This window comes from Myotis myotis, unplaced genomic scaffold (genome assembly GCF_014108235.1).
Source record: "Myotis myotis isolate mMyoMyo1 unplaced genomic scaffold, mMyoMyo1.p scaffold_m19_p_38, whole genome shotgun sequence".
NCBI lineage: Eukaryota > Metazoa > Chordata > Mammalia > Chiroptera > Vespertilionidae > Myotis > Myotis myotis.
This window is the reverse complement of record NW_023416344.1, coordinates 1,680,888-1,708,598: the sequence shown is the minus strand read 5'-3', so window position 1 is coordinate 1,708,598 and position 27,711 is coordinate 1,680,888. Positions and strand designations below refer to the sequence as shown.

At 56.6% G+C, this 27,711-nt stretch overlaps 1 protein-coding gene across 1 annotated transcript; it reads left to right on the top strand.

The window, feature by feature from the left end:
* The first annotated feature begins 479 nt into the window (after positions 1-479).
* Positions 480-20,535, top strand: GABRA5 (gamma-aminobutyric acid type A receptor subunit alpha5). Its single transcript, XM_036303759.1, has 11 exons — positions 480-590; positions 6,139-6,194; positions 6,510-6,624; positions 11,363-11,481; positions 12,754-12,821; positions 12,946-13,166; positions 16,780-16,862; positions 17,582-17,728; positions 18,626-18,778; positions 18,888-19,093; positions 20,201-20,535. The coding sequence occupies exons 3-11, from the start codon at positions 6,551-6,553 to the stop codon at positions 20,516-20,518; spliced, it is 1,389 nt and encodes a 462-aa protein (XP_036159652.1). The 5' UTR covers positions 480-590; positions 6,139-6,194; positions 6,510-6,550; the 3' UTR covers positions 20,519-20,535.
* The last annotated feature ends 7,176 nt before the right edge of the window (positions 20,536-27,711 follow it).

Genomic DNA, 27,711 nt, shown 5'->3' with positions numbered 1-27,711 from the left:
TGCGGGAGCACATGTCACTTTACAGGAGTGGACCCTTGGCCTAGTGCATCCCCCCAACATTCAACCTGTTGCCAAGCTCGTGGGGCCCCTATTTTTCGTGACACAGGCACCTCCATCACCCCCCCACCCACCCACCCACAAGGACACGGCCTCCCTCCCCTCCACGGCCCCCGACTGCGGATGGGGACGGGGCTGGGGGCTCCAATGCCTGGCGTCCCCCAGTTCAGCCTGGAGGCTGCGAACGAAAATTCCCGTTGAGCCCGGTCCAACGGCACCGGGGGTTCTATGGGCCTGGGGTGCCCCCTGCTGCCTCCCAGGCTCTCTTCACCGCACTTGCTCGATGTCACTCGAGAAACTGAGCCAATGGGAGTTGAGCTGGCAGGCTGTCATCTCTCGGGGGGGACACTGACTTCCTATTGGCACACAAGTCTCTGACATGGTCATATATAGAGTGTCCTAGACGGGGAGTTTCTGGGAGGCGAGGACACAGCTCCTGGCCTCACCAGCGCCCGGGTCCGCCAGACCTGGGACTCGGACGTCTCCAGGCACCGAAGAGGGGAGCCCAGACGCCACTTCTTCCCGGGGAGAGGGTGAGTCTTTCAATCCTCTTGCTCACCTGCCTTGCCACCCATTCCATTTCACTCAAGGCAATTGCCTTCCCCCTGCATGAACATGCAACAGGGGTAGAAAAAGCCATCAAAGAACCGGGGCATTTCCACAGATAGCTCATCCCATCCGCAGGCCGTCCACCTGTTCTCTGACAGCTGGTTTTTCATGCGTTACTTGTCCGTGATGCCTCCTGCAGCGTCCGTGGTTAAGGTGTGACGTCCGTCACTCACAGATCGGAACGTGATGCCTGGCTTATCTGCTCTGCGTTTCTGTGTCTTGGCAAAAAAAAAAAAGTCCTAGGTAACTTATTGTGGGCAGTGGTAGCGCTTCACACCCGCTGCGTATCTGAACTCTGCGTATTGTGAATTTCCCTGTGCTGCTTAATATGCTGAGAGCACGGCAGCCCCGCCGGGCTCTGACGTGGAATCGTAGCACCTGGAGGTGAAAGGAATAGCCAGGTTGATTGTGAGGTGCCTGATGTGGAGGCTGGCTGGTTTTCACCTCGGTTTTTAAACGGAATTCATGAGGGTAAACAGACCTGTAGAGACTTCGGGGGGAGGGGGGGGGGGTGCCGTGCCGTAATGCATCACCTGTGTGCCGTCTTGTGGGGTTCTGATGGTTTGAGAAAATTAGAAAAGGGAGAAATGTCTGTGTTCAGGGTATCCAGGTTAGAACGGGAAAGCCTTCCCTCTTTGCATGTCAGCACCGGGAGGTATGTTTTCTTTCTAGAATCCGATAAGCCCCACGATTCAGAGTTATTGAATCCTGTGCCTAGAGGTATATTCAGAATAGCACTGCTGTGGATTTGCAATGTTTGTATATTGTGCCCTGTTCCTGAAAGTCCTGAAATGTATTCCCAATGTCTCACTGTTGGGGGGGAAAAAAAAAAAATCTCAGGATATTTGGAATTTGCAAAAGCCCCAACAGGTTGCTTAGGTTTTATTATTATTATTATCTGGGGGAGAGAGAGAGAGAGAGAGAGAGAGAGAGAGAGAGAGAGAGAGAGAAAGAGAGAGAGAAAGAGGGCTGATGGTCGCCCCCCCCCCCCCCCCCCCCGTTATGCAGTCACTGGCTGCCTCTTGTACGTGCCCTGACTGGAGATGTACGCTGCAGCCTTGACGTAGGGGGGTGACGCTCTGCCCAACTGAGCTACCCGGCCTTCTTGTTTATGCGGCAGGAAAAGGGCCCTGTTTCTGCCCAGAGACCCTGAGGTTTATGCTCACCCATAAGGAGCTGCACCCCGAGCCATAGACAGGCGTAACCCCAAGCCGAAAGCCCCCTTGTGTGCCTGGGCCCCAGAGGGAGGGCTCCCCGAGCAGCTGACCCACCACCACTTGTTGTTGACGGGTGTTTTCTGATCCAGAAACGGCCCTTTTTTTCCAGCCAGTGGTTAGAGCGTCGACCTCTGCGCCAGGTCACCATTGGATTCCCAGGGGGGCACATGCTGGGATTGGGGGCTCTGTCCGCAGTGCGGGGGCGGGGGGGGGGGTGCTGCAGGAGGCAGCTGATCCATGATTTTCTCTCGCCAATGACGTTTCTCTCTCTCTCTCCCCCTCTCCCCCTCTCCCTTCCTCTCTGACGTCAGTAAAAATACATTAGAAAAAAAAAAAAAAAAAAGAAAGAAATGGCCCTTTAGGAGCCCCTTCCATGTACGCTGCAATTAAGTGTGTTGAATTCTAACCTAATCCACTTGGGTTCTGCGCTTCCCTCCCGTCGCAAATGAATTGCAGATTCATTGGAGCCTGGGGTGTTGGTTTTTTTCTGAAAAGCAGAGGCAATGCAGACATTGGGGGGGGGGGGGCGCTGGTGAGGATGCAGCAAGGATCAGGCCAGGTGAGGGAGGGCCCCCATGGGCCCCCCTTTTTCTATCTCTGCCCCTAAAAAGGGGGGCCCTGTGGTTATTATAGGGGGGCACTCCATATGCTCAGGGAACCAGGGAGACCGTCCCCCCTGGGCCCCACAGGACACCTCCTACGTGAGGCCACTCCACCAGGACCTACGCCATAGACACCACACAGGGAGGCAGCTAAAAGGAGGGGACACAGAGACACAAGTGCCCAGGGAAAAAGGACCCAACAAGATGGGGACACATGATTCCCCGAGGGGCGGGGGGCGGGGGGCCAGAGTTCAGAACAGTGGTCGTCAGGAGGCTCCGCGAACGTAGGAGGAGAGCGGGACTCGGGGAGGAATCGACAGTAGGCTAGATGACGCAGAGGAGTGAGTCAGAGGCCACCAGAGGTAGCGGAACACACCCAATCAGAACCGCAAAAAGGAAGAAAAAAATAAAAGAATCCAAAAAAAAAAAATGAGGATAATTTAAGGGGCCTCTGGGACCACCACAGACGTAACAGCATTCACGGCACAGGGGTCGCAGAATGAAGAGAGAGAGAGCAAGGGATTGAGAACCCATTTGAAAAAAAAAAATGAGTGAAAGCTTCCCTCACCTGGTGAAAGAAAAAGGCACCCAAGCCCAGGAAGCCCGACAGGGAGCCCCAAACAGGGGGAACCGAAGCCCCCCTGTCCCCCAGCACACGTCCTAATCAAAACGCCAAAGGCCCGAGACAGAGAGAGAAACTTAAAAGCAGCAGGAGAAGAGGTCAGCACCTGCCAGGGAGCCCCCCCAGGTCTGTCAGCTGAAGAAGGGAGTGGCGGAAGCAAGGACCCACCACCAAGCCCACTCTACCCAGCCAGGCTGTCATCCGGCACAGAAGGGCAGACGAGAAAAAGCAACGACAGGAGAGGTAAAACAGCTTCTGTAAGGAAGAAGGGGATCAAAACACCTGCATACCCAGCAATAATCAATGTGAACATGTAAAGGGGTCCAATGCCCCGATCCAAAGACACAAGGGGGTGGGTTGGGGGGGTGAATGGATAAGAAAACAAGACCCAGACACAAGCCGTCTGCCTACAGTTGGAGAGACACACAGACTCGAAGTATGGGGATGGAAAAAGATATTTTATGCAAATAAGAGAGAGAGAAAAAAAAAAGCTGGGGTAGCAATACTTAATGCCGGACAAAATAGACTGTCCGACAAAGGCTGTCCCAGGAGCCAGAGACGGACACAGCCACCTAGTTCCAGGTGTTTATTTGAGGAAACACGTTCATTCTCAGAAGGACATAGGCCTTCCTGTGTCCTCGCAGCATTATTTACAAACAGCCGAGGTGTGGAGGCAGCCTGGAAGAAGACGGAGTGCAGAGACACCACGGAATACTACTCGGCCATTAAAAAAGGAAAAAAAAAAAAGAATGAAATCTTTTCATTTTGGGGACAGCGCAGGGGGAGCTCAAGGGTTTACGCGGAGAGAAATAAGCCAGAGAGAGACAGGCAGACGCTAGGGGATTTCACTTACGCGTGGAATAAAAAAAAACCCAAATAAATGAACCAACAAAACAGAAAAACAAAACAAAACCCCAAACACCTTATAGACACAGAGGACATTTTGATGGTTGGCAGATGGGAGGGGCGGTTTGGGGGGGGGAGACTGGGTGGAAAAGGTGAAGGGAGTCGCATAACATATTGATTTTCCATAACAGACGCCCCGTTAGGAAACCAGTCTCGGGGATGGAGACGCGCGGGCATCGCGCGTAATAACTTTGTGTCTCGCAGACGTGCCCCGCGTACCCATCAGGGCGGTCACGTCTCCAGTTACATAAACGTGGCATCCCTGTGGTCCGACACCTGGAGCGAATGCACTGTTGCAGCTCACTTGTGGAGCAGTAACACTGTAAATATATATATTTAAAAAAAATAGAAACCCCTGTGTCAGCAATAAAGCCCCACAGACGACGACAGCGGTCGGGAAAGCAAAGCCAAGCGAAGAAAACTTCCGCGGGCAGAGGATCCCGTCCCCAAAGCAGGCCCCGCGGGGCCCTGGGCCCGCCCCTGCGCCCCGCGGCCCGCGCGCGCCTTTGGTGAGGGTCTGGCGTCCTCTGGCGGCGCCTCCGCAGCGGAGGAAGGTTCGTCGGCGGCGCCGCGGACCCACCGCGCGGGGTGCCACTTGGAGAGGTGAGGACGCGCGCGCGAGGGCGCGGGGGCCTCTGCAGCGCGCGGCCCGGGGCGCGGAGCGGAGCCGCAGGGGGGGGGACGGCGGGAGCGCGGGGCGCCCCGTAGACTCAGCCGGGGACCAGGTCGGCCGGGAGCCCCGGGCAAGTTCGCGCGGGCAGCACGGGGCGGTGACGCCGCACCGGCCTTCCGCGCCTGCCGGCCAGGCGACAGGACAGCGGCCAGAAGAGGACGAGGACGCACCGTAGCCGACGGCTCGCGTCCCGGGGGTCGGCGCGAAGGGTAAGCCCCAGGCTCGCGAGGTAAGGATTGCGGGCGAGGCGGCGAGGACGGGCGATGCCCGTTCAGCTCGCGCCCCTGTCCTCGGGGGCGCGGGAGCCGCGGACCCTGCAGGGTCCGCGAGGGGAGCTGGAGAGCAGGCGGCCGGGAGCGCAAACTTTACCCCCCGGCTGCTGCGGGTGGGCAGGGGCGCACCGGGCGGCGCAGCCCTGCCGGACCCGGCACCTGGGCGCAGCGCCAACTCCCGCTCGCCGCTGGGAACTGGGGCGCAGGGAACCCCGCCGCTGCCGTCACTGACATCGCCCCCCTGGAGAGCCCCGCCAGCCGTGGGGCTGAGAGGCGCGCCGGGTGTCCGAGCGGCTGGCGGGGTGTCGCGTGCGGGCTGCCCGCTGGAGGCCAGGGGACTCGGAGCCGCCGCTGCACCGCGCGCTCCTCGCCAAGGAGGGAGGCGCTGCCCGGCGCGGCGCGGCGCTTGGCTCGTCTCGGACCCGGGACCAGAGCGGGAAAGGTGTGGGAGAGACCGAACGAGGCGGGAGGTGCAGGGAGCCGGAGGCGCGCCGCTGCGCACGGGGCGGGAGGCCGGGTGGCCGAGGCTGCGGCTCCGCAGTGGCGCCCCGCTCTCCCCGCGAGCCCCCGAGACGGTGCGGGGACTGGGGGAGCGCAGCCTTTTTCCTGGGGGGCTCTGGGCGGAGGGGCAGCACGAGGCGCCGCCCAGGATGGCAGCGCCGCGTGCTCGCTGCGGGGACTCCAGCCCGGGTCAGGCGACAGCCCCCCTCTTCCTCCCCCCTCCACCCCGCGCGCCCACCGCCTGGAACCCGGGCGCCCTGCCCTTCTGGGCACGAGGGGCTTCGCTTGTGTCTGAGGTCGAGAAACCTCATCCAGAGCGGCCTGGGGTCTCCTTGGGGAACGTGCGCCCTGGGAACCCGAGGGGGGCTGCGCGCGCCCCCGGCCCTATGCGCAGAGGCTGGGAGATGGGCGCCTCCTTCGCTCGGTGTTTACTTGCAGCGCCCGAGGGACCGCCTGCCTGGATTTAGGATGCGTATCTGACAGCCCAGCACAGACCCCGAGAGACACCCCCCTCCCCCCGCAATACGCGGGGCGCCGTGAAGTTTTTTCCTCCCTGGGGACCGACTGACAAGGGGCCGCCTCCCTGACCTGCAGTTGGGTTTTATCCCGACCCTGATAGACTGGTTTCCTAAACGTGCCTTTTTTTTTTCTTCTCCTTCTCTTTTTCCCTCTTTCACAGACTCTCTCCCCATCTGGCGGGACCAGGCGTCGTCTGCTGCCCTTGATTCCAGAAAGGTAAGCGCCAGCCCACGTGGCTCACACAGCAAAAACCAGTTCCATCCCGTCCAGCACTGAGGACGGAGAGCGGGGGGCAGCTGGTAACACGCTAAAGAGGTAAAACAAAGTTCTAGAGACGCGGGAGGCCGCCGCGCTGTCAATGGACACGAGGCCAGACGGGCATTTCTCTTGGTGCCCAACGTGAGCCGTGCCCGGGGGGAGGGCAGCCGGGTGCCCTCTGGGCCAGTCGTGTGTTAGGAGCAGGAGCTGATTCCAGGAACGGGAGCAGGAAACGTGGGTGTTTACGGGGTGTCCTCTCTGTGTCCCTCCCAGCTTGAGGCTGTGGTGGGAGCTGCGGCTCTTCGTCCGCCAAGATGGCCCTTAAGATGCCCATGCTCAAGACCCTGCTGGTCCTCTACCTGTTCCTGAACTTGGACTTCCGCCGCGGGTAAGTGGTCCTGTGCGCTCCCCCCTTCAGGGGTTCTGGGGGCGCCCGCGCCTTTCAGAGACGCGCCCAGTGGCGTCTGCTCGCCCCCTTCGCCGCCCCGCACCGTCCAGTGTGCGGAAAACCCACAAAAGCCTCCTTGCCCACTCCCCACCCCAGCTGATCACCATGGTGTCCCCCGTGTCCCTGAAGGAACATGTGTGTGTAAGTGAAAACGCACCCCACGTACACATCTCCCCGTGGACACATGGGGTCGTTAGGTTGTTTACTGGCAGACGGCACCCGTGTGGCGCCATGTCAGGGCTGAGGGACACGCACATCCGTGCGTCTCGCTGTTGAGAGTCGGCGGGGCGGACGGCGGTGCATCTGCCTTCTGCAGCGACGGGAGGCAGCTATTACGGTCCCGGTGGATGCGGGTCTGAAATGGGAGGTAATGGGCCCAGGGCCGCAGCCATTAGCAGCGACAATGCTCCCTTTCTCCTCTAATTTGGTGGCTTCCTGAGGTCATCCGCGCCACGGAGTGGTGGCTGTTGGTTTCTGGAAGCTTCCACTGAACGGCGGTACATTGCCCTCCCATCTCCCGGGAGAACCCGGGGTTCGGGGTCCTGAATACCCTGCAGGGAGAGGTCAGAGCGACCGCCCATCCGGAAACAATACCTCCTGTGTGTGTGCGCACGCACATGCTCGCGTGAGCCACAGACTGATGTATAAAAACGGGGGGGGGGGTATCCTTAATCCCACCCCCCAGCAGCCAGCATCCTTCCTATTTTCGCGTGTTTTCTTCCCTCTTGCTTCTCTGCATATTTTTTATGCATATTTACGTATGCAACAGGGATCCTACTTCACCTTCAATTTGGCGCGATGATTTTTTCCCCCGAGCCTAATGCTTTGTTATTATAAACCCCTTGAAATGTATGATTTACACATGGGTGGCTCTTATGAGAAGGCACGACTGCTTAGTCATCTCCAAGTCACTTTCTCATCCGCTGTCACACGTTTCCCCACAATGAACACCTCGGGCTCAGACGGCCGTGGTAAGTGGGGTTTCACGTCCCGGCCTCGCCATGTTTTCAGCGCTGGAGCCTGTCCTGTCCAGGGAGGGGGCATCTAGCAAAGCAGGGAGCCGGGTTTCACACCCCTGAGCCTGGGGGAGGGGCTGGCGGGGGGTCCTTCAGCCCCCACCAAAGAGACGTCTTCACCTCTGGGTGCAAAAGCCCCGGTAGATGTCTCGTCTTTGATACGGCTCCTGTCACTTGCTTGTTACTCGAAAGGGGCGTAGGAATAATTGTGTTGCCCTGGCTGGTGTGGCTCAGTGGCTGAGCGTTGACCCATGAACCAGGAGGTCAGGGTTCGATTCCTGGTCAGGGCACACGCCCGGGCTGCGGGCTCAGTCCCCACTAGGGGTGGGGGGCGTGCAGGAGGCCGCCGATCCATGATTCTCATCATGGATTGTTTCTCTCTCTCTCTCCCTCTCCCTTCCTCTCTGAAATCAATAATAATAATTTTTAAAAAGAATAGCTCAGTGGTCAGAACGTGGGCCTGCGCACCAAAGGGTCTTGGGTTCGAGTCCCCGCGAAGGGGCCACGCACCTGGGTTGCAGGTTCGTTCGCAGCCCTGGTCCGGGCACGTGCAGGAGGCGACCAATCACCATGTCTCTCTCACATCGACATGTCCCTCTCTCTTTTCTTCTCTCTCTAAAAAAAAAAAATCGGTGGAAAAATATCCTCGGGTGAGTGTTAACAAAGACACAGAAACACACACACGGCCGCGTACCAGGCAACACAATGCCACAGAGGAGGGCCGGGCGAGGGAGGGAAGCCAGGCCATTCACTGGAAGCCCTATTGTAGTTGTAGTCATTGCACCGGGTTTTCAGAGCCGAAGGGCAGAGCCGGTGACCAGTGGAGCCCAGGGGCACTTCATTCTCAGTCTTCGCAACAACAACGTCGGCGATCTCATCTCGGGGGCCTGGCGAGGATTGGGGGGGGGGGGAGGGGGGAGGGTCAGTCCTGAAGGGTCGGCCGCACTCCGTTGTATCCGGTTGTATCCGGAAGAGCAGTGGGTCCACAAAACAATGGCCAGGGAATGGTTGGTTTGTTTGCTTTTGATTCTCACCGGAGGATATTTCTTCCCTTAATTGTCAGAGAGAGGGGAGGGGAGGGAGGAAAGAGAGAGAGAGAGAGAGAGGGAGAGAGAGAGAGGCATCGATTGGCTGCCCCCTGCACGTGCCCCAACTCGGGCCAGCGATGGAGCCTGCAGCAGGGGTACGGGCCCTCGCTGGGGAATCGAACCCGGGACCCTTCCGTCCACAGGCCGAGCTCTGTCCATTGAGCCACACCGGCCGGGGCCCTCTTGCATCGTGTTGTTGAACGCGGTGGGCCCGAGAGGTGTGTGGTGGACGCTCTGAGGACAAAGCTCACCAGCCCGTGCCCTTTCGAGGTGCTCACCTAATGAGTTTAAAGTAACGGACGAGCCGGCCGGAGGTACATTTCTCAGAAGTAATTAAATACTCGGGGGGGAGAGAGGGCGCAGCCAGAGATGCCACTTAGGGAGACAGATCGGCCGCCGCTTACAGCCAGCCCGGCCACGTCCCCGAGTAAGTGAGCGCGAACCCGGGGCCGCCACGGCCGGTATTGATCCCAATTATGTAAATCAGGCATGGCTGCCCGCGGAGGCAGAGAGAACGTGGCCGAGAAACGCGTCCCTGATTGTGTCCGCAGCTCCGCTCCCGGTAGGACGAGGCTCAAAGGATGTGGTGTGTGTTTTTCCTTCCCCCAGAAACGAGGACATCACTGCTGAACGTGCCCCCTTCAAAAACACCGTCATAAGCCCTGGCCGGGGCCGCTCAGTGGTTAGGGCGCCGGCCCTCACTCCCAGAGGTCGTGGGTCTGATTCCTGCTCAAGGGCAGGCGCCTCGGTGGCGGGTTCGATCCCTGGCCCTGGTGGGGGCACACGCTCTGCTTTCTGTGACCGGGGAGGGCCCGTCCTCTCCACGGCTGTGACACGCAGCGTGTAATTTGTTGTTAATCCTCACCTGAGGATATTTTGCCATTGATTTTTTTAAGAGAGAGAGTGGAAGGGAGGGGGAGATAGATGATAGATGATAGATAGATAGATAGATAGATAGATAGATAGATAGATAGAGATAGATAGATAGATGATAGATAGATAGATAGATAGATAGAGATAGATGATAGATAGATAGATAGATGATAGATAGAGATAGATAGATAGATAGATAGATAGAGATAGATAGATAGATAGATAGATAGATAGAGATAGATGATAGATAGATAGATAGATGATAGATAGAGATAGATAGATAGATAGATAGATAGATAGATAGATAGATGATAGATAGATAGATAGATAGATGATAGATAGATAGATAGATAGAGATAGATGATAGATAGATAGATAGATAGATAGATGATAGATAGATAGATAGAGATAGATAGATAGATAGATAGATGATAGATAGATGATAGATAGATAGATAGATAGAGATAGATAGATATAGATGATAGATAGATAGATAGATAGATAGATAGATAGATAGATAGATAGAGATAGATAGATAGATAGATAGATAGATAGATAGATAGATAGATAGATAGATGATAGATAGATAGATAGATAGATAGATAGATAGATAGATGATAGATAGAGACATCCATTGATCACCTCCCAAACTCACCTTGACCAGGGCAGGGAATGACTCTGTTACTAGGTAGGTGCCGTTGACCATAATTGAACCCGGGACCCTTCAGTCCGTGGGTCAACGTGCTATCAACTGAGCCAAACCAGCTAGGGCTCCTTTTCTTTTTAATTTATTGATTAGAGAGAGAGGGAGGGAGGGGGAGGGAGGGAGGGGGAGAGAGGAAAGAGAGAAACATCGACTTGCTTTTCGATTTATTGGTTGATTCCTCTATGAGCCCCAACTGGGAATCAAAAGGGTGCCTCTTGCCTCATGGTCCGCCCCCAGCCGCCAGCCGGGCGCACTCAGTGCTCTGAGAGGTGAGTCGCGGAGGAGAAAGCTGCGTCGGGGGCCCCGCACCAACGGGACTGAACGTTAGCTTCTTAGAGCTTCACCCGGTCGCATCTCCACGGGGGTGTGGCAGGGAGACCCACAGAACTGCCACCCTCCTCGGTCGGAAGGGAATTGATCTGTTCAGAGGCGACGGGTGACAGGGCCCGCGTCCAGGACCGGGGAGGAGCAGGCAGGCCCACATGGGTTCCGCCCAGCACCCGTCCCGGACGCTGCGGTCAGCTCTCGGCCAATCCCCCCAAAGAAAGTAGAGCCAGCAGAGCCGGGACCCCGCGGCCAGCCCTTAGGAGGTCCCGGGGTTCCGCTGTCCCCCCAGCTGCCGAGGGCTGACCCCTTGGGGCCCACAGCTGGCTCTGAGCTGGGAAGGCTCCCCTTAACGTGCTGGTACTCCTCACCTGAGGGTGCTCTCTCCATTGCTTCTCAGCGAGGGGGGGGGAGGGAGGGACAGGGAGCAACACAACTGATGGGAGGGAGCCATCCATCGGCCGCCTCCTGCACGTGCCCCGACCGGAACTGGGGATCGAGCCCGCAACCCGGGCCTGTGCCCCGACCGGGAATCGAGCCGTGACCTCCTGGTTCCCAGACCAAGGCTCAACCACTGAGCCACACCGGCCGGGCAGTAAAAATAATTTTTAAAAAAGAAGCAAGAAATGATGAGCAGGAGCCAGAACCCTCTTGTGTCCCTGTTCCCAAAGCTCTCTGCAGACGCCGCCCAACTCCGAAGAGAAGGCCGAGGACAACATCACCATGTACACCCGCATCCTGGACGGGCTCCTGGAGGGCTACGACAAGAGGCTGCGCCCCGGCTTCGGAGGTGAGTGCCGCTCCCTGGCTGGGCCCGGGCGGACCGGCCCTCCGTCTCCATTCACCTCCCAGGAGATGCCAGCAGCCCCTCCCGGAGCTCCCGGCCACCGCCACGGCTCCAGCCTCCTTCGGCAGCATCTTCCAGATGCAAGAAGCTCCCTTCTTCCCCAGAACGTTCTTTTTTTAAAATGTAAAACATATATATATTTTTTTATTGATTTCAGAGAGGAAGGGAGAGGGAGAGAGAGAGAGAGAAACATCCATGATGAGAGAGAATCATGGATCGGCCGCCTCCTGCATGCCCCCCACTGGGGATCGAGCCCGCAACCCGGGCCTGCGCCCTGACCGGGAATGGAACCCTGACCTCCTGGTTCCTAGGGCGACACTCAAGCTCTGAGCCCCGCCCGCCAGGCCGTGCTCCTTCTGGATGGGATGGGTGCTGTCTCCTGCCTCCTCGTTGGGTGGTGGTCAAGCCTCCACATGTAACAAACGCGTTAGAAAAGCTCCCCTGGTCGCCAAGTGCGACAGCAGCCTCCAGCCCAGGGGTTCCCAGCGTGGGGCACACGCCCGGGGGGGGGGGACGTTTGATGTTTAAGGGGGGCAGCTCGAGGATGCGTCATTCACTGTGAATGTTTTGCATTTCTTAGGGTTCTAGGGGCCCCATAGGCCAGTGACGGTGAACCTTTTGAGCTCGGCGTGGCAGCATTCTGAAAAACCCTAACTTAACTCTGGTGCTGTGTCACATATAGAAATTTTTTGATCTTTGCAACCATAGTAAAACAAAGACTTCTATGTTTGATATTTATTTTATAGATTTAAATGCCATTGAACCAAGAAAAATCAACCAAAAAAATGAGTTCGCGTGTCACCTCTGACACGCGTGTCCTAGGTTCGCCATCACTGGCCTAGACCGTCTGTACATATATATGGTGACATATCTATGCGTTTCAGTTCTCTGTGATGTGTTCTGAAACTTTACTTGCTATTTTCTCATATCCCTTCACATTATTATTTTTTAACAATTCCTTAGTGAGTCCTTCCTCGGTCCGTCCGCTGTCCTTCCGTCCTTTCGTTTTTCTCTCTCGCGGACGCCATGCTCTTTGGCAGCGTGTTTAGACCGAGCTCGTGGCCTTTTTGGCTTCCTCCACGCGAACAGGGGCTCCCTTTGTGGATAAGAAGAATTCCGGGGGGCGGGGGCGGGGTCAGGACGGTAGAGATGCTCAGGGAGCTGGATGGAGGGCTGGACCCTGGCGGCGTCACTCAGGCCCCTGGTCTGTTTCAGAGTGGACCACCGTGGTGAACACCGACATCCTGGTGACCAGCATTGGCCCGGTGTCCGACACGCAGATGGTAGGTGCGGGTCGGGCCCCCGCCAGGCCCCAGGGGATAAACACAAAGACCTGGGGAGGGGGCTCCCCGAGCTGTGGCCTCACCTATGCCCCCCTCTCTCCCCCACCCCCCGGCTCTGCCACAGGAATACACCATCGACGTGTTCTTCCGCCAAAGCTGGAATGATGAGCGGCTGCAGTTCGAGGGGCCCATACATAGCCTGTCGCTCAACAACCTGATGGCCGGCAAGATCTGGACCCCGGACACCTACTTCCACAACAGCAAGAAGTCCGTCGTGCACAACACGACCACGCCCAACAAGCTGCTGCGGCTGGAGTCGGACGGGACCCTGCTCTACACCATGCGGTGAGCCCGTCCGCCCGTCCCTCCGTCCGTCCGTCCTGCGGGGGCAGCTGCGGGCCTGGCACCACGGGAGGGCGCGGGGAGGGGGAGTGTGGAGCCGGGGTGGAGCGTGCAGGGCCCTCAGGGAGGGATCACAAGAGGAGGGCAAGGGGCGCAGTGCAGGTGCAGCAGGAATTATAACGGGGGCTTATCATGGGCAGCGCAGGATGGGGGTGGAGACATCACAGGGCAGGGATACGGGGTGCAGCGTGGGGTGGGCAGGGGGCCAGGGCACAGGGCAGAGGGGCAATGGGGGGACAGGGTCACCTTAGAGCAGTGGTTCCCAGCCTTGCTTTGGCCACGCCCCACCGAAGCCTCGCTACCATCCTGATGCCCCCTCCCCCGACATGGAATTCTTATTATTCACAAAGCGAGCTCCTATTCACACGGAGGGAGCCTCAGGGGCCATGAGCTTGGTCTAAACGAGCTTCCAAAGAACATGGCATCCGAGAGAGAGAGAGAGAGAGAGAGAGAGAGAGAGAGAGAGAGAAGAACAAAAGGCCAGTGGACGAACTGAGGAAGACATCGCTAAGGAATTGTTTCAATAATAATAATATGACGGGATAGGAAAAAATAGCAAATAAAGTTTCCAAACATAATACAGAACTGAGATGCATAAATATGTCACTGTATATATTTTTTCTAGACTGTCCATGAGGCCCCTAGAACCATAAGAAATGCAAAACAGTCATGGCTAATAACTTATTCTCCAATTGTCCCCCTTAACACTCAAACTGCCCCCCTGTGGGGCGTGTGCCCCACTCTGGGAACCACTGGTCTAGACAGAGGAGGCTCCGGGCGCTGCCTGGGAAGAACCTGGGCCCGGTCCTTCATCCCTGTAGCTGGTTTTGTAGGGGGTTTCGGGGGGTGGGGGTAGTCGTGTTCACTGGGCTTTAGCTGGGAGCTCAGCACCTTGGACAGAGGTGGAAGGTGTTAGTCCCTGAATGGCCACAGGAGGGCAGCAGAGGATCATTTTCGCTCGGTGATGTGCTGACAGCGTCCTTCCAAGTCTCCTGTAAGAAGTATGTGGATCCCGAGACGTGTGCAGTATAGTGAGTCACTTACTTGAAGGACAGTGCATATATGTTCCACATGTTTTATTCCTGCGTAGGATCTAAAATAAATTATCCGGATGCCACCGGAAGTTTGGAATTAGGCACTGGGAGTGCATGAGCACATACACACATAAGCAAGTATATCTTTACCTGTCTTTATTGTCAGACATTAACACACCAGTGTCTAGTTAAAAACAGCACCAACAGCCCTAGCCGGTGTGGCTCAGTGGATAGAGCATCGGCCTGCAGACCAAAGGGTCCCGGGTTCGATTCTGGTCGAAGGAACATACCTCCGTTGCAGGCTCCTCCCGGGCCCAGGCCCTGGTCAGGGCACTTGCAGGAGGCAACCCATGGATGTGTTTCTCTCACATCGCTATTGCTCTCTCTTTCCCTCTCTCTTCCATTCTCTCTAAATCAATGGAAAAATATCCTCGGGTGAGGATTAACCAAAAAAAAATTATAATAAAAGAAATTCATAGTTTGTTATCTTTAAAAAACACACAGCACCAACAGATATATTAGGCAGGGTGGCTGGAACACGGTTAAAGGGCACCCCTGCCCAGCAGTGCCCCAGGCCTCCTTTGCAGGGCTGGGCAGGGGAAAGGTGCAGAACCCAGGACTGCCCATTTTGTGTGGTTTTCCAGCTGGAATTTCTGGTGCTGATCACATGGCAGTTTCAATTTCACTGCCATGAAAACCCCGGGCAGTAGGGGGCGACCACGTGCCTGAGGGGACATGCCAAATAGGAGACCTTTTCCTTGGGGAGCAGGTGAGCTGGGAGGCGGTGACAGGATCCCCCTTTCCTCCACACCCTCCGAAGGGGCAGCTCTGGGGTCAGTGCCCGTGAGTGTCCTGAGTCCTGGGGGACAGGGAAGTCTATCAGAGACAAGGAGGCAGGCAAGCATTTGTCCTCCCGTCGGACCTGGCTCCGCCTGGTTTGGAAGCAGAACCAGGGATTTCCGCCCGGAGCTTCAGCACCGCGGACAGAGACACAAAGTGTTATTCCTCAAAACGGCCACAGGAGGGCAGCAGAGGATCGTGTTTGCGCAGGAATTGGCTGAGCGCGTCCTTTAAGTTCTAGCGTAATGAGCAGATAGTTCGATATAGGTGCGCAGCATAATCGGTAACTTGCTTGAAGGGCATTATACACGTTTTATTCTGGGGTGGTATTTGAAATTAATCGTCCATATGTAACTAGGAGTTTTTAACTAGGAACTAGTACGTTTGTGAGTCTATAGACATATGAGCATCTATATCTTTATCTTTTTCTGTATCTATATTTATCTGGGTAAATATGGCACCGAAAGATATATTCGGTAAATCTTGCTTTCTTCCTGTGTTTGTTTGTTTGGTTAATCCTCACCTGAGGATATTTTTCCATTGCTTTTTGAAGAGAATGGAAGAGAGAGGGAGAGACAGAGAGAAATATCCATGTGAGAGAAACACATCGATTGGTTGCCTCCTCTAGGAGCCCTGACCAAGGTCGGGGCCAGGGAGGAGCCTGCAACTAAGGCACATGCCCTTGATGGGAATCGAACCCGGGACCCTTTGGTCCACAGGTTGATGCTCTATCCACTGAGACAAACCGGCTAGGGCTGGTCCTTCTTTTTAAAAACTTAAAAATTGATTTCAGAGAGGAAGGGCAAGGGAGAGAGAGATAGAAACATCGATGATGAGAGAGAGTCGTTGATCAGGTGCCTTCTGCACGCCCCCATACGAGCCTACAACCCAGGCATGTGCCCTTGACCAGACTCGAACCCGGGACCCTTCAGTCCGCAGGCAGACGCTCTATCCACTGAACCAAACCAGCTAGGGGTTTGTTGTTTTTTAATTCATTCCAATTCGGTACAGTCTATGTTTCTCGATGGGAAAACTGGTAATATGTGCAATTCTCCAGAATGGCCACAGGAGGGCAGCAGAGGATCACTTATGCGCAGGACTCCGCAGACAGCAGGTATTAAGTTCTGGTATAATAATAGCCTATAGTCCCAAGCAGGTGTCCAGTAGAATCAGTCACTTACTTGAAGGGAATTGTGTACGTGTTACACGTGTTTGGGTAACATTTGGAGTAAATTATCCACACGAAACTAGAAGTTTTTAACTGGGTCCTAGTGTGTGTCTGTGAGCATACCGCGGACAGAGACACAAAGTGTTATTCCCCCAAATGGCCACAGGGGGGCAGCAAAGGACCATGTTTGCGCAGGAATTGGCTGAGCGCGGCTTCTGAGTTCTACCTTAAGCAGGTGGTACCATACAGGTATGCGGTACCATACAGGTGCGCAGGACCATCGGTAACTTGCTTGAAGGACATCATAGACATGTTCTGCACGTCTTATGCTGGGGCAGTACTTGAAATTCATTATCTATGTGTAGCTAGAAGCTCTTTGGTCTATCAGAGGAGTCTCTTCATCAGAGACAATGAGGTAGGCAGGCACCTGTCCTCCAGTCCGACTTTCCTGGATCCCCAGGGCGGGGGGCCTGCAGGAGGCCGGAGGCCCATGACTCTCTCTCTTCTGTTGCAGCCTGACCATCTCCGCCGACTGCCCCATGCAGCTCTACAACTTCCCCATGGACGAGCACACCTGCTCCCTGAAATTCGGAAGCTGTGAGTGCTCATTTTTCAATGTGTTTGTATGGATTTCAGAGAGAAAGGGAGAGGGACAGGGACAGGGGTCCTAAAGGGACGAGGGGTGAGGGACGACGACGCGGGATGGGGGTGGACAGAACTGTCGGCCCGGGCAGGAGGGGCGGGGACGGGCGGGGATGAATGCCCCAGTCGGTCCCTCCCTCTGGTGTGAAAACATCACAGAGCCTCCTGCCTGGCTCCCCTGAGAGATGGTCGGTCGGAGGCCAGGATTACGGTTCCGGTTGCAGGCTCCCCAGCCCCAGGAGGGGCTCATGCAGGAGGCAACCAATTGATGCTTCTCTCTCTCTGTCTCTCCCCATCCCTTCCACTCTCTCTTAAAAAAAATTAATGGAAAAATATCCTCAGGTGAGATTAGCAAAAAAAAATAAAAATAACATAAATTTAAAAATGTTTTTATTGATTTCAGAGAGAGAGAGGAAGGGAGAGGGAGAGAGAGAGACATCAATGATGAGAGAGAATCATTGATCGGCTGCCTCCTGGGATCCAGCCCGCGACCTGGGCCTGTGCCCTGACCGGGAATCGAACCCTGACCTCCTGGCTCACAGGTCGGTGCTCACACCCTGAGCCACGCCGCCGGGCTGGACTGGGGCTTTCTCCCGTCTCTCTGGCTCCTTCGGACGGGCCCGGTGTCAGGTGACGCCCTGTTTATGCCGCTCTCCCTGTCCCCCCGACCCCAGACGCGTACACCAGCGAGGAAATCACCTACGTATGGCTGGACAACAACGTCACCAACGGGCTGGCTGTGGCTGAGGACGGCTCCCGGCTGAGCCAGTACTACCTGACCGGGTTCGAGACGCACTCTGGCAGCTGCTCCACCAGCGTGGGTGAGTCCCGGCGGGCGGGCCGGATTTGGCCACACCGTCCCCCCAGCCCCGGCTCCTCACCAGTTCACCGTCAGCGCTGCCTCGTTCTCGGGGATGAACGGGGGTCCCCGCGGGCCTCCCACAGGGCCAGGCAGAGCCAGAGCAGGCCCGGGGGCATCGGGGGCATCGCCAAAGAAGTGCCCGAACTCGGGGCAGATGGGGGTGAGGGACAGGCCCCAGGGCAGGCACGGAGCCCGTGGGGGGCGGCCACCCCCAGTCCCTCAGAGCCTCCCGACCCCTCCACCCACCACAGGGCGCAGGGATGTGCCTGGTTCTGTCTGAGAGGCCAAACCCTCAGTCCCCCTGGCAGCAGCGGCAGCGGCCAGGGGGTGGGTGGAGGGGCACAGAGGGGCGGGGGATTAGAAAGACAGAAATCCGATCTCCCCGGGAAAGGCAGCCTCAGGGCAGGCGCCTCAGAGGCTGGGGACCACAGGATTTATAAAATGACCACATTCGGCCCTGGCCGGGGTGGCTCAGTGGTTGAGCGTGGACCTAGGAACCGGGAGGTCAGGGTTCGACTCCCGGGCTGCGGGCTCCATCCCCAGTGTGGGGTGTGCAGGAGGCGGCCGGTCCATGATTCTCTCTCATCACTGATGTTTCTCTCCCTCTCCCTTCCTCTCTGACATCACTAAAATCTATTAAAAAATTAAAAAAATCAACAAACTTTAAAAAAAAATTAATTAAAAAAAGAAACCCATGGGTTTTCCATCCCCTCCTTTGCCTGAACCTTACAAACAAACACTTATCCGAGGGGAGGTGCCGAGAGGGCAGGCCCCGGGGCACAGGACACGCCCTGGAGACCCGGGGGTGGGGGCGCGTGGGTCCTGGGGCGCTGACGGCTCCGGCTCTTGCTCGCAGGCAATTTCACCGTCCTGACCGCGGACTTCCACCTGAAGAGGAAGCTGGGCTACTTCCTCATCCAGACCTACCTGCCCTGCGTCATGACCGTCATCCTGTCCCAGGTGTCCTTCTGGGTGAACCGGGAGTCCGTGCCCGCCCGCACCGTGTTCGGTGAGTCGGCCTGGGCCCCGCCCGCTCCCGCACCCGCGCCCGTCGCGCTCGGATGCCGCGTGGGGTCTGGGTGACGGCCCTGAGCCCCGCCCGCTCCCGCTCCCTGCAGGCGTGACCACGGTGCTGACCATGACCACCCTGAGCATCAGCGCCCGCAGCATGCTGCCCAAGGTGTCCTACGCCACCTCCATGGACTGGTTCATCGCCGTGTGCTACGGCTTCGTGTTCTCGGCGCTCATCGAGTTTGCCACCGTCAACTACTTCACCAAGAGGAGCTGGGCCTGGGACGGCCAGGGCGACGCGGGCAGAAACAGGGTACCGATCCCTTCCTCCTTCCTCTCTTCTTCCAGGTTCTCTTTAAAAAAACCCCGATACACACACACGCACACACATATATATTGATTTCAGAGAGGAAGGGAGAGAGAGAGAGAAACATCCACGATGAGAGAGAATCATGGATCAGCTGCCTCCTGCACGCCCCCCACTGGGGACGGAGCCACAACTAGGGCACGTGCCCTGACCGGGAATCGAACCGTGACCTCCTGGTTCCTAGATCGAGGCTCAACCACTGACCCACACCGGCCGGGCTATCTATCTATTATCTATCATCTATCTATCATCTATCTATCATCATCTATCATCTATCTATCATCTATCTATCTATCTATCTATCATCATCTATCATCTATCTATCTATCTATCTATCTATCTATCTATCATTTATCATCATCTATCATCTATCTATCTATCATCTATCTATCTATCTATCTATCATCTATCTATCTATCTATCTATCTATCTATCTATCTATCTATCATCTATCTATCTATCTATCTATCTATCATCATCTATCATCTACTATCTATCTATCTATCATTATCATCATCTATCATCTATCTATCTATCATCTATCATCTATCATCTATCTATCTATCTATCTATCTATCTATCATCTATCATCTATCTATCTATCTATCTATCTATCTATCTATCATCTATCTATCTATCTATATCTATCTAATCTATCATCCATCCATCCATCCCCCCAGCCTCAATCCATCCATCACTCCATCGTATTTTTTTATGCCTTTCAAAGAAAATTCCAGAGGACAGTGTGTCCCCACTCAGCACCCCGCATGCCAGTCATGCCCTGAGACAGGCCCCCTGTCCTCCGTCTCATCCGTGCAGAGCGGCACCCCAGTGTGTGGGGCACCCGCAGACGAAGGGCACCTTTGGGCGTTGTGACGGGTCCCCCTGTGTAACCCGGGCCCCGTCACGATAGAGAGCGCCACCAGCTGTCCCCGGTCCTTCCCCTCCACCCCCAACACCGTCACCTGCTGTCCCGTGGCACCCCCACACCCCGGGGTGTCTGCTGACGGCTCTCCCAATGGCGCGCCCTCACGCTCTCGTTCTCCTTTGCAGCGGCGGGGACGCCGCCAGGGCCGGAGAAGCCTGTATGCCGTGAGGAGGAGGAGGCGGGCGGCCCACTCGCCCAGCATCCCCCAGGGGGAGCAGATCCCCATGGGGCCCATCGGACGGGTGCCGGCCCACCTGGAGCCGATCCCCGAGGCCCGGGAGGAGGCGTCCCCAGTCCACGTGCCCATCTCTTCCGATGACGAGGAGCGGGAAGTGAAGACCTACAACAGCGTCAGCAAGATCGACAAGGTGTCCCGCCTCCTCTTCCCGCTCCTGTTCGCCCTGTTCAACGCCGCGTACTGGTGGACATATCTGTCCAAGTAAATGGAGTGGTAGGGGCTCCACCCCCCTCAGTCAGCCTCCCCCCCCCCCCGCCCCCCAAAAGTCAGCCTCTTCACTCTCAAACCCGAGAGCCATAGTTTCCGAGGAATGGTTCCCCCAGAAGGGCTAATCTTAGAGGGATTCTCCATCCTAGGATACCATCGTTCAGGAAATTCTTGCATGTTTAATAATGCGTACGAATACGATTGCCTTGAGGTTTCTATGTGCCGCGTCAGATGTTTCGAAGATGTCACATTGATACGCGAAACGAAGATCTGTCTAGAAAGCCAGAAGGGCTCTGACGCACGTAGAATCTGACACTGATAGTTTACAAGCAAGAAAGGTCTATTTTTTCCCCTATGCCAAGGGTTACCGGACAATGCAACTTTTTATACATCCAACAGCATTTCATACAAAAATTTTCCGGCAAAAAAACTATTTTAGGGACCTGCTCACGGTTGTTACTTGACCAAAATTCTTGCAAAAAAAATCAGAGATCACCAAGAGCACATCTTTTTTTTTCTTTTTCCGTTTCACTCCCAAGGAAACCGTGAGCATTCATGTACAAAAACGAATCGCCTTTGCTAAATCTTACTATTCGGAAATTAAAAAAAAGTCCCGCATGACTTCACGTTACTAAATAGAATAGGCCAATATTTACGCAGACAAATTAGATTCACAGATTAAACTATTGCCGCCCCCCCTGCCAGGGGGAAAACAAATTAACTGCCTAAAAAAAAAAAATTCTTTTTTTGGGGGAGAATAAGGAGGAATGAACATATTCCCTCCTCTCCTGCCACTGCCCCTACTAATTGGACCGTGAGAACGACAGAAAAGATGTTACAACAGAAAGAGGTGTGATGACAGTCTGGCTTCTGGCCCGCGCGTTCGCTGTCTGATCTGACCACGCCTCGCTGCTACCACCGTGTGTAACGCTTCTGTGGTGCCAACCCTAACCGAACCCCCAGCCTCTTACTCCCTTGTGCGCGCCTTCTACTTGACGTACTGCTGCTCCGTGAGCTTTTGTATGCAAGCCTTCGATGCTCACCCATCAGACACGCACCAATCCTAGGGCTCCATGTCATATTTTGGGGGGAAAACACACACCCACTTCCTATCTTGGTGGACCCACCTCCTCCCCGAACAGGATCAAGGGCAGCCCATCGTGACACCGCGTGGGTGAGCACTGGCAATATCAGGGGGCTCCTTCGGGAGCAATTGATTGACCGCTGTGCTGTTCACCTGAAACTCGTGTAAAATAATGTAAAATATCAACCATCACTGAGAAATAAAGTTTGAAAAGCAGAGACAGCGGCCCTGGCTGGTCCCTCGGTCGGTCTGCGCGTCGTCCCCGATACAGAAAGGTGTCCGGTCCCGTCTGCACGACGTCTCATGGGAAGCCGGGACTCGGTTTTCCAACGGCCGCCCGGGAGGGGGATGGTGTTGGGGGGCCCGGGTCCCGCTGGGCTGCACTAGTGAGAGACTGCGGGGTGCCCGCACGCACATCTCAGTCCCGGGAGAGGCTCAAGTCCTGCGTGTCACGGAGCCATGGTTGTCTTGACAAGGTCTCGGCTTCGTTACAGAATTCTGCCCCCTTGCCCCCTCCCCGCCCCCGCCCCCACCGCCACCCAAGCTCTGCCTCCTACATCAACTCGCTGCACAGGCTTTGGTCTGATGCTCCTGTGACAAGAAAGACCCCATGGCCCCGCTCTCCCATTTTGTGCCATAGAAGTTTCAGCGTCTGTTAATTTTTATTTAGTTTTAAATATGTTTTGATTGATTTCGGAGAGGAAGGGAGAGGGGAGACAGAAACATCCATGATGAGAATCATCCAGCGGCTGCCTCCTGCACGCCCCCCACTGGGGATGAAGCCCGCAACCCAGGCCTGTGCCCAGACTAACGGGGAGTCGAACCGGGACCTCCTGGTTCCTGGGTCGACGCTCAACTGCTGAGCCAGGCCGGGCCGGGACGGTCGGGCCAGTGCTTGTTATTTTGGATGGACACACAATAAAGCGCCGCCTTGTGCGGGGGGATGAGAACAAGGCAAGAAGTAAACACTGTGATCAGGGCGGTGAATGGCAGTGCCCTACTTTTCGGCGCCCTGGCATTGGAATGTGTCTCCTTCGGCATCACCCTCGTGGGCCAGCAGGCAGGATTCTGTGTATCGCAGGCACGGGTGCGGGTATGTAGGGCAAACTTTGGCTCCCGTTGGCCTAGATCAGTGAAGGCGAACCTTCTGAGCTCGGCGTGTCAGCATTTTGAAAAACCCTAACTAAACTCTGGTGCCGTGTCACATATAGAAATTTTTTGGTATTTGCAACCACAGTAAAACAAAGATTTATATTTTTGATATTTATTTTATACTAGAGGCCCGGTGCACAAATATTTGTGCACTTGGGGGGGAGGGGGGGGAACCTCAGCCCAGCCTGTGCCCTCTCGCAGTCTGGGACCCCTCGGGAGATAACGACCTGCTGGCTTAGGCCTGCTCCCGGGTGGCAGAGGGCAGGCCCAATCCCTAGGTGCAGCCCCGGTCGGGCTCAGAGCAGGGCTGATTGGAGAGTTGGGGCGCCTCCCCCTGTCATGCACAGAGCAGGGCAGATCGGGAGGTTGCAATGCCACCCTCAGTCACGCTCAGGGTAGGGCCGATTGGGGGGTTGGGGCACCGTCCCCTGTCACACTCAAGGCAGGGTCGATGGGGAGGTTGCGGCGCCACCCCCTATCACGCACAGAGCAGGGCCAATCAGGGGGTTGGGGTGCTGCCCCCTGTCATTCACAGAGCAGGGCCAATCAGGGGGGTTGGTGCTCCGTACCCTGTCACGCACAGAGCAGGGCCCATCAGGGGGTTGGGGAGCTCCCCCCTGTCACACACAGAGCAGGGCCAATCAGGGGGTTGGGGCACTGCCACTGTCACACTCAGGGCAGGGCCGATGGGGAGGTTATGGCTCTACCCCATCACACACAGAGCAGGGCCCATGGGGGCGGTTGGGGCGCCGCCCTCTATCACCCACAGAGCAGGGCCGATCAGGGGGTTGGGGCACTGCCCCCTGTCACTCACAGAGCAGGGCCCATCAGGGGGGTTGGTGCTTCGTACCCTATCACGCACAGAGCAGGGTCGATCAGGGGGTTGGAGAGCTCCCCCCTGTCACGCACAGAGCAGGGCCAATCAGGGGGTTGGGGCACCGCCACTGTCACACTCAGGGCAGGGCCGATGGGGAAGTTATGGCTCTACCCCGTCACACACAGAGCAGGGCCCATGGGGGGGGGGGGGGGTTAGGGTGCCGCACCCTGTCACACACAGAGCAGGGCCGATCAGGGGGTTGGGGCGCCGCACCCTGTCACACACAGAGCAGGGCCGATCAGGGGGTTGGGGAGCTCCCCCCTATCAGGCACAGAGCAGGGCTGATCAGGGGGTTGGGGTGCCTTCCCCTGTCACGAACAGAGCAGGGCGGATAGGGAGGTTGTGGCCCCGCACCCTGTCACACACAGAGCCGCAGGGCGATCAGGGGGTTTGGGCACTGCCCCCTGTCATGCTGATCCCGGTGCTGGGAGGCATATTACCCTTTTACTATATAGGATAGAGGCCTGGTGCATGGGTGGGGGCTGGCTGGTTTGCCCTGAAGGGTGCCCTGGATCAGGGTGGGGGTCCCCACTGGGGTGCCTGGCCAGTCTGGGTGAGGGGCTGAGGGCTGTTTTCAGGCTGGGACTGAAGCTCCCAACTGCTCCTTTTTTTCTTTTCTTTTTTTTCTGGGCCAGCTTTAGCTCTGAGGCTTGGCTCCAGCTCTGAGGCCTCGGCTGCTGAAAGCAGGTATCTGGTTTGTTTGGGTTCTATAATCGAAACACTGTATCAACTCCAGATCTGTGATCCCGGCGGGCTGAAAGCAGGTTTCTGGGGTTTTGTTTAGCTTCTTTATTTGTAACAATGTTTCAAACTGCAAGCTCAGAGGCCGGCAGCGGCAGGCGGGGAACGTTGGCTTCCTCTGTCACTGAAGCATGCAAGCTTCATGTGCACTTCAAGCTGCCTGGCTGCCGGCCGCCATCTTGGCTGGCAGTTAATTTGCATATCGCCCTGATTAGCCAACGGGAAGGGTAGCGGAGGTACGGCTAATTACCATGTTTCTCTTTTATTAGATAGGGTATTTAAATCCCATTTAACAAAGAAAAATCAACCAAAAAAATGAGTTTGCGTGTCACCTCTGACACACGTGTCATAGGTTCGCCATCACTGGCCTAGATGCTTAGCTACAAAAAGTGGGCTAGCAGCCTCCTCGCTAACTACCCAAGTGACAATGGGGCAGCACACACCGTCTTGCTTCGCTGCGTGTCCTGTGGGACACGGTACGGCGAACAGGTCCAGCCCGTCAGACGTTCTCTGTTTCACAGAGATTTGGGGATGTTGAAACCCAACATCAACTCCGTGGACGGGCTCCAGTCCTGGGCAGGTGAGCGTGTGCAGACCCACCTTTCCGTTCCCATGGTTACTGACTGGGGTCCCCACGCCATGGGATTGCGTTCCCGTGGGAGGGGGCTGAGAGCGAGAAGGCAGCTGCGATGGGAAGCAGCCTGTTCAGCCTGGTTGAAGGATTGGTTCTCTGCTAGGAATGCCCTAGAGAGGTGTTTTTTTCCTTCCACCGAGAACATGACCTTTACGTCTTGTTCAGTAAGCTAATCCGTGCTCCTGGGATAGAAGAAACTCCTGCTGATAGAATAGACCTGTCTGGGTAGCACCGCTCTACACCACAGCCCTTCTCCATCAGAGAGGGAGGGAGGGAGAGGAGGAGGAGGGAGAGGAAGAGAAGGAGGAGGAGGAGGAGGAGGAGGAGGAGGAGGAGGAGGAGGAGGAGGAGATGAAGAATATAAGGAAGAGGAAGGGGGAGGGAGAAGGTGGGAGGGAAACGCAGGTGAATGCTGGGAGGTGGGAGGGGAGGGGAGAGAGAAAAGCCCAGAAACCAGGGTCTGGCTGGAGTGGCTCCCTCCGGGCACAGCTGTGGATGACGACGGAGGCGGCGCTGGGCAGAGTCCACCCCAAGGCGCAAGGCCCACCAGGGTTCCCTCCAATCTTCCCGTCACCATTGGCCTCCGTGGTCGAATGTGTGTCCCCTGGGAAGGAACGATTTCTTGAGCAGGGGGAGTGTGCCTCGCTCTCCAGGAAAACAGTATTTTAAGTATTTTAACAAATTAATCTCCATGTCTCTACGAACACATCTGGGAGCACCAGGGCCCCAAGGGAGCTCGGTGCGTATTTGAATATGAATGACACCAGTGATTGAGGTTACTCCTAGGCCTGCACCCAGAAGGGAGCGCTTTTCAACGGCGCAAAGAGGTTGTCTCCTCCGAGATTGTCAGGATGATCTGTTTGTCCTTTTCAATAGCGGGTCTCAATCCCCGAATCATCTTCCCCGAATCAGATGATTCTCGGGGCTGATTTTGAAATGAGCTCGGATGGGGTTCTTCGTGGAAATGTGTGATTCAAATATATTTAGTGCGTAGGTTTTTTTCCCCTAATAGGAAGGTTTACGACTTGGGTCTCCTTAGCTTTTCTGAGTTCAAAACCAAAGATCTGATATGATATCTTTTTAAAAAATATATTTTTATTGATTTCCGAGGAAAGGAGGGGGAGAGAGAGATAGAAACATCAATGATGAGAGAGGATCCTGGATCGGCTACCTCCTGCACGTCCCCACCTGGGGATCGAGCCCACTACCTGGGCAGGTGCCCTGCTCAGAAATCAAACCATGACCTTCTGGTTCATAGGTCGACTTTCTTTCTTTTTTAAAAAAATATTTTTTATTGATTTTTTACAGAGAGGGAGGGAGAGGAATAGAGTCAGAAACATCGATGAGAGAGAAACATCGATCAGCTGCCTTCTGCACGCCCCCTGCTGGGGATGTGCCCGCAACCCAGGTGCATGCCCTTGACCGGAATCGAACCTGGGACCCTTCAGTCTGCGGGCCGAAGCTCTATCCACTGAGCCAAACCGGCTAAGGCCATAGGTCGACTTTCAACCATCCAGCCGCGCCAGCCTGACTTTTTAAAAATAGGTTTTTATTGGCTTTAGAGAGAGGAAGGGAGAGAGGGAGAGAGAGAAAGACACATGGATCAATGAACCCTTTAACCTGCAGCCAGAGTCTGCGCCGGGACAGGGAATCAAACCCGTGCCCTCTTGGTGCCTGGGTTCACGCTCAAGCCACTGGGCCACACAGGCCCGGGCCTAAGAGCAAACGCCCGGGGGGTTTACTCTGAGCTGCGTGATATTGCCCCAAATCTATGGCAGAAGACACGCTTTCCGGGTGGTCATGACTAATGGAAACCGAAATGAAATTTCCAGTCTGGGGGGCACTTCCGTACGTTCCGCTCGCTTCCTGGCTCAATCCAACTGCCTGTTCCTTCGGGACTTGATGCGTTTTTTCGGCCGCCACTGTTTGCTGTGAGAAAGACACCCATCGGGGTGCCGTTACCCACAGACTCCCCAGCAGGCCACGTTCCCACGCAGAATCGGGGTCGCGAGCACAGGAGGAGGCCAGGCACCCCGGCACGACGTGGGCACCGGCCCACCCAGAGCTAGGCGCGCCTAGTAGGGCCGCAGGAGGTCGGGGAACCCCAGAGAACCGCTGCCTCGTGTTGAAACAACAGCAGAGCCTGGGGTTCCCTCTGGACGGCGAGGGCCCATCCCTGGGGCCCATCCTCAGGCTCCCTGTGGGGTCCCCCAAGGCCTCCCCGCCCAGCGGAGCGCACCCCCTTCCCAGCCTCAAAGCCGGGGTCCCCCCCTCCGCTCCAGTCCCCCCTTCTCTCTGCCCAGCGCGTTGCCAGGCGTGTAATTGGGGAAACTCCTCCCCGCGGCCAGGACCGCCTCCGAGCGCGCAGCAGCCACGCGGCGCGCAGACCCCACCGCGCGCGCGGCACCGGCGGGCGGCGGGCGGCGGGCAGGAGGGTGGGCTGCGCCGGGCGGAGCCGCGGGCTGCGGGGCCCAGGAGCCAGGGACCGCCCGTACCCACCGGACCCCGCCACCCGGATCGGCGGGGATCGCGGGCGGGCGGAGGGGGAGGGGGCGGCGCGTCGCAGCGGCGCGGGGTCCCGCGGAGCCGCGCGCAGACCCGCCGGCCGTCGGGGGCGCGGCCGGCCGCCCGAGCCCGCACCTGTCCGGCCGCTGTCCAGCCGCAGCCCGCGGCCTCGGAGGCGGCGGAGGCGAGGCCGGCGCC

Excerpts from the sequence above, each read along its gene's own strand:
- GABRA5 (XM_036303759.1), top strand. The coding sequence starts at position 6,551 with ATGGCCCTTAAGATGCCCATGCTCAAGACCCTGCTGGTCCTCTACCTG. Across the intron at positions 11,482-12,753 it reads GCTGCGCCCCGGCTTCGGAG|AGTGGACCACCGTGGTGAAC; the intron begins GTGAGTGCCGCT and ends GGTCTGTTTCAG. Across the intron at positions 16,863-17,581 it reads CTCCCTGAAATTCGGAAGCT|ACGCGTACACCAGCGAGGAA; the intron begins GTGAGTGCTCAT and ends CCCCGACCCCAG.